General features: G+C 38.9%; 1 protein-coding gene across 3 annotated transcripts; it reads left to right on the top strand.

Moving 5' to 3' along the window:
- Nucleotides 1-4,406: 4,406 nt before the first annotated feature.
- LOC140663898 (uncharacterized) lies at nucleotides 4,407-13,170 on the top strand. 3 transcript variants are annotated; one of them, XM_072888457.1, is made up of 3 exons: nucleotides 4,407-5,813; nucleotides 7,342-8,110; nucleotides 8,365-13,170. In XM_072888457.1, the coding sequence occupies exons 2-3, from the start codon at nucleotides 7,350-7,352 to the stop codon at nucleotides 9,227-9,229; spliced, it is 1,626 nt and encodes a 541-aa protein (XP_072744558.1). In that variant the 5' UTR covers nucleotides 4,407-5,813; nucleotides 7,342-7,349; the 3' UTR covers nucleotides 9,230-13,170. The 3 variants fall into 3 exon arrangements, with proteins under 3 accessions (XP_072744558.1, XP_072744566.1, XP_072744574.1); XM_072888465.1 differs by lacking the exon at nucleotides 4,407-5,813 and adding an exon at nucleotides 5,867-6,190; XM_072888473.1 differs by lacking the exon at nucleotides 4,407-5,813 and adding an exon at nucleotides 6,220-6,239.
- Nucleotides 13,171-14,383: the final 1,213 nt, after the last annotated feature.

Here is a 14,383-nt window from a genome sequence, read left to right as displayed (position 1 = left end):
GCGGGGCGCGCAAGATAAATTTGGGGGAGCCCCTCGCTCCGGGGCGGGCGCGTTGCTCGCTTCGTCCGCGACTGCGGGTATCCGTTTGATAGCAGATAGCAGGCCGAACGATGCTGGTATGTTCTCATTACGCGTCGTGTAGGTATGCGGTCCGGTCCGTGTTCCTCTCCTCTCGTAGTATACCCACTTCGAGGCCTGCGCGCCGTTGCATCTCTCCCGCATCCGTTGCGCTTACTCTTCCTGCGCCCCTCCCCCCTCCTTCCGTCTCTCTCTATCTCTCTCCTCTTCCTTTTCCCTTCAGCTTTCTCCTCTCTTCGTCGGCCCGAGCCGCGTCTCTCTAAGGTGGAATTTCCACGAGGTTTCTTCCGCGACAAACGCTAATAATGCAATAAGGAGAGAGAAATCACGCGAGGGGTACAACCCGGATAATTACCCCGGGAATACTTTGTATATTATATCGGAGAGAGCTAGCGCCACGCACCATACCTTTCATCGCTCGAAATTCCATGGTGATTCGACAGATTCGGTGGAATCCTCACTTAAACGTTCGCCGTCTTTTTCTCTGTCTATCTCTCTCTCTCTCTCTCTCTCTCTCTCTTTCTCTCGGTATCGCTTCTACTCTCTCGTTCTGTCTCCCAGCGCGATGGTGATCTCCATGACGTTGCTGTGGGCATCGCGCTGTCGTTGACGACGTAGTGGTGGTAGCGGCGATGGTGATGGTGGTGGCGGCGGTAAGATTGTGAGTCTGGTAGTGATGTGGAATGAATCGGCGAGGTAAGAGGAGAGGGAACTAGTTCAGTGAACAAAACGACGTGAGAGGCGGTTGCACGCCGTAACAACGCTTCGGCGTTGCACTCGCGCCAGGGGAACTCGCGTAAGCGCGGATGAGAGAGAAGAGAGCTGTAACCCTGATATTCCATACCCGCGACATACGTATATATAAAGAGCTCTTTTAATTTTATATTAGGCTGCCGGATAACCTTCTCTTTCGCTCTCTTTTTCTCTCTCTCTTTCTCTTCCCCTTCCCCCCCTTCTTTCTCTCTCTCTCTCTCTCTCTTTCTCTGTCTTAACGAAGACGAAGTTTAACGGGTTGCGGTGAAGGAACTCTCGCGACACGCATCGGACATCGCGATCATCAGCTTCGACTTTACGCTCGCAATCATGTTACAAACGTTGGAGACTACGTCTACTGTACTGCGTATTATGTTTTTGTATGATGTAGCGCATTACATTTTCTCTTCGAGTTACATATAATTTAGAGGGAATAAATAATGGCATTTAATGTAATGTCGTAGAAACGATCATCTTTTGATTTATAAAAGCGCTAATTTTTTTACTATTGATAATCTTATGAATTTATACAAATTATAGTTATATTTATACGTATTTAAATACGTTAGAGTCTATTTATATTAAAATAAAAAAATATAAATTTTTTTTCTATTCTATTATAAAGCAAAAAAGATAGCTTTTTATAATACATTATTAAATTATTATAATAATGTCATATTACTTGTATGTTAGGTATTGTAGTCATTATTAGGTATTATTGAAAAATTAATTAAAAGCTTAGATTTACAGTTACAAGTTTATCTTTTTTATGCGACTCGTTTAAAAATTACCAATAGCCTTTATATGTAGATGTAACTAACATTTGACAAATCTACAATATAAATGACATTTCACATATGTAAAGTATTCTATACAATACAAATAACATTTTGCATATAAAATATCATAGAATAAGAATTTGAATTAACATAATTACGTAAATTCTAAACAAATTAGTGATTTTAAATCTAAATATTTTAAATAAGGAAATAAAATTTTTAAGCAACTAAAAAAACTTTGAAATCAAGATTTAGACTGAAAATTAGATTGAGACAAGTAGTATAATCTGATTCGCAGGTTTGATCTGCGTAAATTCCAGCCATTGAGACTTCTGGAATTTAATGCTCGATAAACAACACTTTTGTTTCACGCCGATATCTTAACTGGTTGACTACAATTCACAATTAGCATACGTGGTCGCTAATAAAGCCGTAAAAGAGAAAGAAAGATAAAACTATCAATCGGAGTACAAAACAATGACGAGATGCCATTCACACGTTGCATTCCGCTACAAAAGGCTAATGCTATGTAAATATAGATTCTCGCCCATTCAAGCGTGATTTTTTCTCACGAGAGGATAGTCAAGGTGGCCTTGTACTTGGCATCTCGACCTTTTAGGAAAAGAGATGATGTACGTCATCGCGTACCGTTACGCGCGATGCCAACCGATTCGTCAACGTACCACGGTCTCTTTGTCCCCTTTCAAGTACGCTCTACCGGTGCAAAACAAGTCGCGAAATGAATTCACAAAATGAAGATCGTTTGAAGATTGTCCGACGAGAAAGAGAGAGAGAGAGAGAGAGAGAGAAGGCCGGCTTTTTAGCATCAACTATGTCTCAAGTCTCGCGAGAAGAAAGCAGCTAAATCGGCTTTGAATAGCCGATATACCTACCGGCATATATACAGAGAAATACATGCTTTATCAATTTCCATACGCGCTCGTTTACGAGAGGTTACGACGTCGCTGAATTTTACGACGTTGCGCCATGGTAGCTTAAATCCAGTCCCCCCCACCCCCTCCTCCACCCCTTAAATAGCTTCTGTCAAGTAGACATGTAAACTGCATTTTGAGAGACACACGCGTTATAGTGTACTATAAAGCGTAGCATATTTTTTAAATGTATATTTTCTTAATATCCTTATATAGGTAAAAAATGCGAATATTTTAATAATAAAAGACGAATAAAAAAAATCAAAGAAACTCTGACGCCGTTTACCGGTCTTTACGTGACATGGAAATCACGCTTGCAAAATTCTTATGAGGAAAAAAAAACGATATGTAATTATGGAGACATGTTCGAGCATTCCTGCTGGGTAATACTTTCGTTCGCTGAGGCCTTTTATCCCTGACGTTGTTGCACACGTGTTTAGACTTGCGGTATGCGACTTTGCGTTCGCCAATGGAGATTTTTATACGATTTCGATATAATGTATGGAAGAATTTCAAAGCAATATATAATTGCTATAGTTATCGAAATGGAAGAAAAAAGAACAAGCCTTGTGTACTATACTATTTTATATTATTATTTCAATAGCATTTTTTTCGACTTTAAAGATACATGTAATTTTCGCTTATAAATATAATGCTGAAAAGTAGAGAGTTATGATTTATTTTTGCTTTCTTCTTTATCAATAAATAAAGTATAACAGTACTGTATTATCTCTTATTGTAGGCGTTATTATGAAATATTACTGTATCATCAATACATCTAAAAGAATAAAAGGCTGCAAGGAAACATTTTTAATCAATCACTTGTCAATCAGGAAATATTATTCGAGAAATTCAATCTGATATCCATGCCACGATGGATCAATCGATAGATCAAAATTCGTCTTTTTGATATTAAAGTTTTATTTCTCGTATAAAATTAGTTTTCAGAATCTAAAATCTGTGTTGGAAATATTTGGAAAAAATTTTTGCTTGATTCATCTTTAAAATTCATCTAAATTTATTATCATCACAGGTGAAAGTTGCAAGCAAGCACACATACTTTAATTTTTTTTTAGTAGATATTTATATATACCTATTAAATAAAAAAAATATGTGCGTTTAGCTTGGCTGCAAGGAGTCTTTATGGCAACGAGTATTTAGAGCAGCCTGTTTTGTTATCTGGCAAAAACAAAATGATAGCCACGCTGAACTAAATCGAAAGCCAATCGCTGTAAGTGGCCGCCGCGTTTCTCCCTCCTTCTCTTTCTCTCGGTATCTAAACTCTATTACTCAATGTACATAAAAATCGCCGTTTAAATGGCGGTAAAGAGCCATTCAGCTGGCATATCGGCAACTCATCCAGGATGAACAATCGCGCCGCTTATTCTATCCAACTGGAGCAAATTCCGGAATCCGTGAACTAGAACCGCGCTCGCTCCGGCGAGACGTACGTAAGGTTGAATCGATTTGCCGGTGTAAAACCGGCTGGGCGTCGGCGGCTGCTGCCAGGAGAAAGAGAGAAAGAGAGAGAGAGAGAGAGAGAGAGAGAGAGAGAGAAAGAGACGGAAAGGGAGAAAAAAAAAATAAACGCGCCGAAGGACAGCGGGAACGGGACGAGAAGCGGGAGACGAACAGTGGACCGAGGGTATAGCGGGGATATCGAAGGGACAAAGAAGGTAGAAGCGGGATGGAACGCGACCGAGAGGAAGAGATGGAGAAAGACAGGGAAAGAGTAGAGAGAGAGAAAGAGAGAGAGAGAGAGAGAGAGAGAGAGAGAGAGAGAGAGAGAGAGAGAGAGAGAGAGAGAGAGAGACGAGAACCGAGACTCGATCTCTCCGACTGCCTCTGGCTGGCGGCGAAGTGGACGGACCGCGCTCTCCCCTTTTCGCCTACCAACGACCGATCTCCTTCGTCAGTGCCGGCGTGGCGCGGGTTTCCTACAGGTGCGTTTACAACCTGCCTCACAGTTTTTTTTTCATCCGTCTACCTGACAGATACGGTGACGGAAGCGCGTCCCGCCGTTGTGTTGATTCTTTCGTGCAAAATCTGCTACCTGATGATCGGGAAACGAATTCGAGCTGACAATTAGCTTCGGAGCATTATAAGCGTGAAACACAAATGTGTTTACTGGACGTAGGAAGTGTTCGCCGATGCAACGCATTCTCCTGCGCTTCCTTCAACTACCGGAACTATCGTATCTCGAACGCGAATCTACATCGTCAGGCACGGGCGAGTATTGAATACGCAAGGTGAGGGAAATTCCTTACGGTAGCGGCAGCACCAGACCAGATCGGTAAGACGAAAGAGAAAGAAACAGAAAGACGAAAGACGAAAGAGAAAGAGAAAGAAAGAAAGAGAAGAGGAAGGAGAAGGAGGGTGCTCGGATTCACATTTACGCACCTGCTCCTCATACCACGTCCCTACTCTAAACCTCCTGCGTTCAACCTGCCTGCCTGCCTGCCTGCCTGCCTGCCTGCCTGCCTGCCTGCCTGCCTGCCTGCCTGCCTCGCTTCATAGTCTCACTGGGTAGATAGGAATACCGACGAACCTCCGCGCGCGCCCTCAGTCCGCCCTCGCCGCTCGCACTCACAGACCTGACGGTTGTCCCGCTCTAACAGCTGTGTGCCGGTCAGAATCCATCTCTGTCGCACCAAAGGCAGAGAGCTCTAAGAGCGAGACAGTCTCGTAGCCGCAGCATCCAGCGGCTACTAGCGCTACTAGCGGCAGCCAAACGGAAAGACTCCCAGGCGAGTCTCGCCCTGGCGCGTATATGTGCACATGTGAGTCGTGCGTGAGTCTCACCTGCGTGGGTGTGCGAAGCCGCGGCGAAGCCTACCTGGCGGCGTCCGACGTCCGACACGCAGTAACCGCGCGCTCCTTCGCGTTCTCCTGCGGGAAAGAGCGTCGTGCGCCAGGGATTCTTGCTTCTGGTTACGCGATTAGCTAATTTTGAAGAACCGATCTTGGCCGAGGTGAGAATCGCGTTGTCCACACGAGTGAAGTCCTGTAATTGGAGCCTAAGATCGAAAGAAGTGCGGCAAGGGAATATACGCTACTCGGTCTGTGCATGTGTGTTTACGCGAGAAAGATAAATAGTGGATACGCGAGGAGATCGCTCCAAATTCTTCTCGGAGTCTCGGAGATACGGATGCTTCCACAGATCATCGAACCGTCGGCCAACAAGGGATTTCAGACGGAGGAGATGCGTCGGTGGTTTGCCGGAGGAAATTAAAAGGGAGACCTAAACGGCTACCCCAACCACATCCTCCAGGTGAGAAGCGAGAGAGAAAGGGAGACAGAATGACGGAATCTCTACTCGAGCAATTTCCGGAGGAAGCGAGCGGAACGATCCGAGTCTCGTTGCGTCCCTACATTCGCGATTCCAACATGGCTGCTGGGACTAGCCGTGACCGCTGGGTCCGCGGAAGCCATGTTGGCAGGTGTGCTCGGCTCGAGATAACCAGTTCACGTTCGTAAAACGTAGCCGATACGCGGCACCGTCGACTCTTACGACTCGAAAAACAGCGCGTTACCATTCAATTATTTAAATTTCCCTCCCCCATCATCATCGAGCGCAAACCTGGAAAAATAATACGCGCGTGATTCCACGAGCGGATACACACAATGTGATTGATAGAAAACCTCCTTGTGCGTGCATTGTCCGTACATATTTCTTACACGATTGCGAAAGTTTGCGGTAAACGAGCTGCTACGCAGTGGTTCTCTGTCTATTAAATGTTTCGCAAAATCAACGAGTATAAAATGCTTTTTAATTACTTACACGAGATTTTTTGTTTTTTTTTCTTTTTTTTTTCTAAATAACTTGTAAGAGAGAAAAGTCTTGCGTTGAGAGAATTATTTATTTACTTCAAAAATTTGTTTAAATAACAAGTTTTTTTTCCAAAAATAGGTACTTAATAATTGCCGTATTGAGTCCGTTTTTGTAATTTTGATTGTCAAATTCATGACACCAACAAAATCTGTAATTACTAAACTATATGCGATTCAAAAGTTCGGAAAAATTTTTCTTCGAATATAAAGTAAAATATTACATTTCATCAGTATTTTATCTTGCTAAAAGTTACATATCAAATATATATACATTATTTCCTAAAACAAGGATTTTATAATTTTACAAAAAACCTGCAAACTTTGAAAAGTTAATAACATTTCTAAAAATAAATGCATTTTTCGATTTACTGATTGTACACAATATAATTTTTAAATGCTTAATCTTTATCTTTTTATACAAATTGAATCTCAGGATGGATGAGTATGTTACTACATTATGTGTATTGGTGTGCATGTAAGATTTATGTGAAGAATACATACAATAGCTCGAGACAGTTGTCAAAACAGAGGATTTAAAATTTGAAAAATATTTTCCATATATTATGTATGTACATTCTCGATTTTTATTTTTGTATTTTATACTAAAGATAGTATTATGTTACAAGTAAAAATTAAAAACTTATGTTTTTTTTTTAAATTTTCTTAATTTTTTTATTAAACCATAAATAAATTATATTTATTTTTGTATTTATTCTTGTATTTTTAAATAATTATCTCTTTCAAACGCAACTTTTTAAATATATATTAAATCAATTTTTAAAAAAGTGTTAATTACAATATAAATAATTATTCTCGCTGATTTATTTAGTATTTTTAATATATATTAATTTAATTAAATATACTCCTAAATTGATTAAAATTTAATATTTGTTGCGCAAAAAAGATAATTAATTCTATCAATCTTGTTTTTATTTCTCCAATCAGATTAACGCGTATTCGTCTTTCAGCAATCGATATGCCGACCGACATCGTAGTTACGTCGGCTTCGGCCACGGTTTCGGAGGAGACGAGCAGAAGCCGGGACTTGGGCCTTGGACCTTCTCCAAGGTCAGGTCCCTCTTCCGCGGCCACGTCGTCCTCCAGTTCCAGTGCGGCATCGTCCTCGAGAGCGTTCGATCCTGGCACACTCGCCGCCTATCATCATCATCGTCATAGCTTGAGTATAGGTCATACTCACCGGGAGTCGTCAGCCTTCGTGCCTGTGGTGCCTTCAAGATTACACCTGACACCGTATCCAGGTGAAATGCATCCCCACCTACCCGGTCCGCCGCCTGCGTCCTCGTCGTCGACGAATTCGGAGCACGAAGTCGGTCCCGAGTCGTCGGTGGCTAGGAAAAGTTCCTCAAGCTACGAGATCATGGCCATGATGGCTGATAAGAGGAAGGAGTTGGCAGCTAGAGCTCTTCTATTACCACCGCCTCCTCTTCTGGAACATCCTCCCGGTTATCCGGTCTTTGCCGGTCCTTTTCCTGGCAGTTCTGCTTTATATCCTCCGGGTGGTCCATTGGCACATCAGCATCTCGACCGAAGACTACTTAGAGCGCCCGGTAGAGCGTCCAGACCGAAGAAACAATTTATTTGTAAATTCTGTAATCGACAGTTTACGAAATCGTACAATCTTCTCATTCACGAGAGAACTCATACCGACGAGAGGCCATATTCCTGCGACATTTGTGGCAAAGCATTTAGGAGGCAGGATCATCTTAGGGATCACAGGTATATAACGCACGTTTATTTCTTTTTATTAAATTTAAAGACGATTTATTATTGTGCAAACTAAAGTGTGGGAAATTATATGTAAATTTTTTATTGTATATTTATTATAATTTTTTATTTCATTAAGAGTATTTGTGATTAAGGATTAGAAGAATACAAAAATAGCAAGGCTATAAAATCTATTATCTGTATAAATTTTTAAAATATCAACTTTTTTATAAAACTCTATCATCTCCTCGTCTCTTTTACCTTAGGTATATCCATAGTAAGGAGAAACCTTTCAAATGCAACGAATGTGGCAAGGGCTTCTGCCAGAGTCGCACTCTAGCAGTTCACAAAATCCTACATATGGAGGAATCTCCGCATAAATGTCCTGTCTGCGCGCGCAGCTTCAATCAGCGTAGCAACCTCAAGACGCACCTTTTAACGCACACAGATCACAAGCCTTACGAGTGTACGTCGTGCGGCAAAGTGTTTCGCAGAAATTGCGACCTTCGGAGACACGCATTGACGCACGCCGTGGGTGACGTACCACCTGAGGCATTGGAGGAAGCATTGAGGGACGACGACAGCCCCGAGGAGGATTGTCCCGAGCCAGGACCTTCGACCTCCTCTTCCTCTTCGTCGACGCCGTCCGCGTCATCCGCGACGTCCTCCAGCTCGTCCGGATATCCCTCTCAAGGATCTGCGGCGCCGTCAAACACCCCGGCAGCGGCATCAGCAGCCGCGCCGCCTCTACCGCAGAGACCTCAGCTTCAGATCAGAAGAGACCTCCTACCCACAGCGAAGCCGTCGACGGTGACCAGCAGCGCGTCCGCCGCGCATTCCGTCACCCAAAATCCACCGCCCGCTCTGCCGCCGCCACCGCCGCTCGTCCTGACTTCTTACCGACGAAGGATCAGCTCTCCGGGTCCTTCCAGGGTACTGCTGGAGCTTCAGGAGCGCGAGCGCGAGAGAGAACGCGAGATGGAGCAGAGCAGGGAGAGGGAACGTAACAGAGAACGCGACAAGGAAGTGGCCAGGCCGCCTAGAGCACCAACACCGCAGCCACCGCAGCCACCGCCAAGACCTGCACCGGCTCGCCAAGGCTTCACTATCGCGGATATAATGGGTCGATAGAGAATGCGTTTGTTGTCGCAGGTAGTTTTCTTTTTGTTATTGTATCGTTCGCAGATCGGCATTTTCAGGATTATGTGCGAGAGGACTAAGAGATTTTTGCGAAGAATGAGATCTCCCTGTGGACATTCTGCGAATCACGATTCGAGCCTTGAAGAAAAAGTACGATACAGGTACTTGTGGAAACTGTCGCAAAGTATACGCGTTGTTCTCGTATTTTACTGTCGTATATTTTTTTTTTCCATGCGTATAGAAATAACGAGAAAACTTAAATATGCGAGAATAGCGGGACAACGCTTCAAAAGTATCTTTATAATTTTCTTTTTTTTTCCAAAAAATAAGCGCAAATTCTAAAAGATCTAATAAATTTGAAAATGCTTGATCTTCTCTCATTCCAAGTATAGTCACGTGGCTACATATTATATATTAGACATTTTTTATGTCGAATATATATATATATATATATATGTATATACATATATATTATACTAGAGAGAATATATATGTATATATAATATCGAAAAATAGTTTCCAAGGAATGAGACAATTAAGCAACCGCATACCAAAAAATGTGCCTTAATCAAGATTACCAACGGATGGAAGATTTCAGAGAGATGGTCTTCTTAAAAACAACAAAAAAAAAAATAAATAAAGAAAAAGAGAGAGAGAGAGAAAACAAATAAGCGTGAATACAGGGACCAGTACGAAAATGAACAACACTTCTAAACTCTATAAGCGCGCGCGCGCACAGGTATACGAGAAAGGAAAAAAAAAAATCAACGAATAAATGGTGCCTTAGAGCGGTCCAGAGATTTTCTCCTTCGTTCGGGGAGATGACGGACCAAAACCGGAAAGGTGGCATCCCTCTGGTCTTAATACAAGTTCGCTTCACGAACGAAGCTCGAGTTTGTCTTCTCGCGATCGCGTCGCAATAGGAAACGAGGAGTTCACAGGGATAATATTATGGAATTCTCTCCGCGGGGTGAAAGGGGAGGGGAGGGGAGGCATTCTTTTGTCCTGCATTCGGTTAAGTCCGAGCGAGAGGAGGAGGAGGAGAAGGGGGGGGGGGGAAATAATGCAAATTTTGTGGTCGGGAGTAACAACCGGTACGCCACCGTGGCAGGTGCAATACGGCGCTTTGTATACCTGCCTGCTTCTCCGCGCGGATCCGCGCGCGCGAAATACCTGCTCCCGCTACTGCTGCCGCTTTTCCCTTCTAAAAATATTCCGCCGACCCTAGACTGGCGCGAATGGCATCAATATTTTTTTTTCCCCCCTCCATCTCGTTCCCCTTTGCCCTCACCCTCCCTCTGTCCCGCCCCCGCGGCGAGAAGGAAGCATTAATGGTCCTTTTGTCGGGACTAAAGTGTACACCGTCCGACCACAGAGAGACGATCCTTTTAGCTTATGCGCCGACACAAAGGTATATACTTTCCTTTTAGGTTCGAGATTCTTTTGAATTTCGAAGAAACCACGTGTAAAAGCGACCGTTAATCGAAAAAAAGAGAGAAAGAGAGAATGCATTACAAGATAGCTTATCGTTTTTGAAACGGCCACATTGTGATTAAATTAAATTTTGACGTGCTCGAATATTCGAATAATTCGTCTGATTATGTATTAATATGCGTTGCGGGTAGGGGTGCAACGAAAATAGCTATAAAATAGATATAAAAATAGCTACAAATGGATATATTCTGTTTGCTTGAAATTGGCTATACCTATGTAGACTTTTGTAAGTGAAAAAATATCAGTATTTTGTCTTTCATTATACAATATTTAACAAAAACTAAAAAAAATTATAAAACGGCAGAGTTTATATAAAAATATAAGCAGCTATTTTTTTATATAATATTTTATTTTGGGCGAAATTATTAGAAATAAATTAAGAAATAACTGAAATAATTCTTTATATTCTGTTTTATGAATTATTATAAAACAAAATATAATTTCATTTATTTAAGTTTAATTTGTTCTTTCTTAAATGTGTTGCAAATTTATCTCCAAGTTTTATTTTGTAATTTAACGAAACGTTGTGATAAGAATCTCACAATTTTTATAAATATTAGATATGTAATACTAAAGTACTTACATTTTCAAAGAAGCTCGAAATTCAATGATAGATGAATCGTCTGATAAGCAATAAATCCGGTCTAATAAATTCGATTTTTTATTCGTATATAGATTGAAGGATAAACAAAATTCGAAACATATAAAGATCTATTGTGGTAAGAAGAAAAGAAATGAGAATGAAGAACGAATCTCAATATAAATAAACAGCGGAAAGTTACAAAGAAACATTAAAATAATAATCAAAGTAACTTTATAATCTGGCCGATGTCACTACTACTATTATTATTATTACTTTGCATGTGAATCAATTGCAATAAGATATTGAAATTAAAAAAAAATTATTTGCGATCAAATTGTATGAACATTGAGTATTATATTACTGTTGCGTACGTGTTTGGCATGATATAAGGTTTTTTATACATCTGATTCTGATTAGCTGTTATGTTTATTTGATTATTCGTGAACTTATTTCTATATTTTTAAAAATGTTTAATTTTATATAGATTATATTATATAAAATTATATAAAATGTGTTTGTTCTTTGTTTGTTGTTCTAATCAGAAAGAGAGACGAAAATCCTCAAACTTTTCGCTAATTGATAACTATACAAGGATCAGCAGAATCCTCTCGATACACGAAAGTAAAAATTTTCGAAAATATAGTTTTATTCTAGCAGAAAGATTATACATATATCTCATCGAATCCAAAGATTGTGTATCATCGAATTTTTCTGCTAAATCAATATTTTAAAATACTCGTTTGAATTAATCAAATAATACATTACAGCATGAGATAAGAAAAAGCGATAATGCCAAATTCTTCTTTAATTCATTTTCATTATAATTATGGTGAAAATATTGAAAATTTTGTCTATTGATTTAAATGCACAATGAAAGCTGTATTCGAAAACTATTACTACCAGATATCGGTTTGCACAAAACAAGATATATTTTTTATATAAAATAACTATTATGTTGTTAAGAAGACGTTTCATTTAAATACTAAAAAGAAAAATGTGTTATTTTATAAAGAATGTATTTTTTATATGTAATAATTACAACGACCTGATATGTAATACCTGATGTGTAATATTTACAACGTATTCGAATAATCGAGTACATGAAACTACTACTTGCGTAATGTTTTATTTGTGTAATATTATGTAATTATTATTATTTTAAGTATACATTATGAAAATTGTCAAAATATGTGGAATTCGGACATACAATAATTATTAGAATTGCGAATCATAAAATAATAATTAACAACAAATTATATCAACATGTTCAATTTAAGATACGTTATGTCTACGTACAAAAACTATTATATATGTATAAAAGTTCAGAAGTTATATATGTACGTTTTTTAAAGTCTATTCAGATTGTTTAGAATGTGGTAACATTAGCAACTTACGTTAGACAGGAATGTAATTTTTTGTGTATGTGTATGCGAGAAAGAAAGAGAAAGAGAGAAAGAGAGAGAAAATGAAATTTTGTATGTGCGATAGAAATAGAAAGAGAAGAAGAAAAAATAGCGAAAAATAAGTAAGAGATAAAAAAATAATGACACGAAAAAAAATATTGTGAAGACACAAAACGCAAGAGGATGGAAGAAGAAACACTTGAGTCGCATTTTGCAGATACTCAAAGTATAGCGATATATACAATGTACAATATATTATGTACAACGAAAACCACCTGCACCGTAAGCTGCAAATGTGTGCGAACAATCAATCTCCTGTTACTTTCCACTTGATTAGTTTATTCCTTGTGTATAAGTGCCTATATATTTTTAGATTTATATACGAGAGTTAAGCAACTTTGTAAATTATATATTAAGAAAGATGAAATAAAAAAAAACGTTTCTCTTGAAAACGCAATGTGTTAGTAGATGTATGTGTAATATATTCATACTAAGGATGTTTTAAAATTATATTAAAAACATGACAGCTATAACTGCACGACTATATTCATACAAAAAAAAAACAGTATTTATATTATATTATATAAACAAATGTGTTATTATAATGAATTGCCACAGAGAAATCTCTTTTTAGCTCGAGTAATTTTTTCATGTAATAAATTACAATACATAAAACTTTTCTGATTATTTAAAATTTGTCAGATAAAAATTAACTGCAATTTTAATACTAGTTTGTAACAAACTTGAGATTTATATACTTAATTTATAATAATAATTCACGCACAAACTACAGCGCGTAAAAAAATTTGAATATCGATTGACGCAAGGATTCCTTTCTTTTCTGAAGAGATGCTACTAGAGATATGTAACCGACAGTGGCTAACTTATCTTCTCCCAGTCAGTAATTTGAAATTACAAATGTTTTCAAAATAATCAATAATTTTATAAACAGACGTTAATTGTAATTTGCATTATAAAATAAAAAAAAATGGTTTATATTTTAAATTTATATAAATAATTATGTATTTATCAGCTGCTAATTTTTTTCATTCTGTCTTCTCAGACTCCTGTCAGATAGCGCGGATAGCTTCTATAGGCACGCGGTACGAATATAAAAATGAGGAAAAAGAGCGAAGAAATGGTCTTGTACAATTTATGTTGGGTCATAAAAAAGTCGAAGGAAAAGAAACGCGCGCATGAACTTTAGAATATATAAATATTCATAGTTCCAAAGAAACACGTAAACGTCCGGAGGTGCAAACTTTAAGCGTGTCTTTAAGCAACTTAAAGCATATTGACAATGTCCACTACGTTATCTTAATCCTTTGTGAAAGAAAAAAAAAATTCTGTTTGACGGGAACTATCCGTGCACTATGGTTCAAACAGTATGTAAGTGAATAAACAAAGATAAGATAATTCTGCGATATGTCTTTCAACTTTGCACACTGCGTTTTTTCCTTTTCTCTTCGCACGAGAATAAGAGCTTTGAATATTTCACGTAGCAAATAAAAATATTATTAAGGGATCACTCGCAGTTGCGAGTCGGAAAAAGAAGCTTTTTTGGGGAATTTTTTCTGTCGAAACTATTGTGTCACTTATTTTAAAATTTCTACACGGTATCAAACAACATTAAAACTATATTTCAGAATTTTTTCGTGGAAGAAT

Source organism: Anoplolepis gracilipes, chromosome 1, assembly GCF_047496725.1.
Source record: "Anoplolepis gracilipes chromosome 1, ASM4749672v1, whole genome shotgun sequence".
NCBI classification, from domain to species: domain Eukaryota; kingdom Metazoa; phylum Arthropoda; class Insecta; order Hymenoptera; family Formicidae; genus Anoplolepis; species Anoplolepis gracilipes.
Note: the sequence above shows the minus strand (reverse complement) of the source record. Positions and strands in the feature narration are given on the sequence as shown.

Coding starts and splice junctions, on each gene's coding strand:
- LOC140663898 (XM_072888457.1), top strand. CDS start 7,350: ATGCCGACCGACATCGTAGTTACGTCGGCTTCGGCCACGGTTTCGGAG. Junction 8,111..8,364: donor GATCATCTTAGGGATCACAG/GTATATAACGCA, acceptor CTTTTACCTTAG/GTATATCCATAGTAAGGAGA.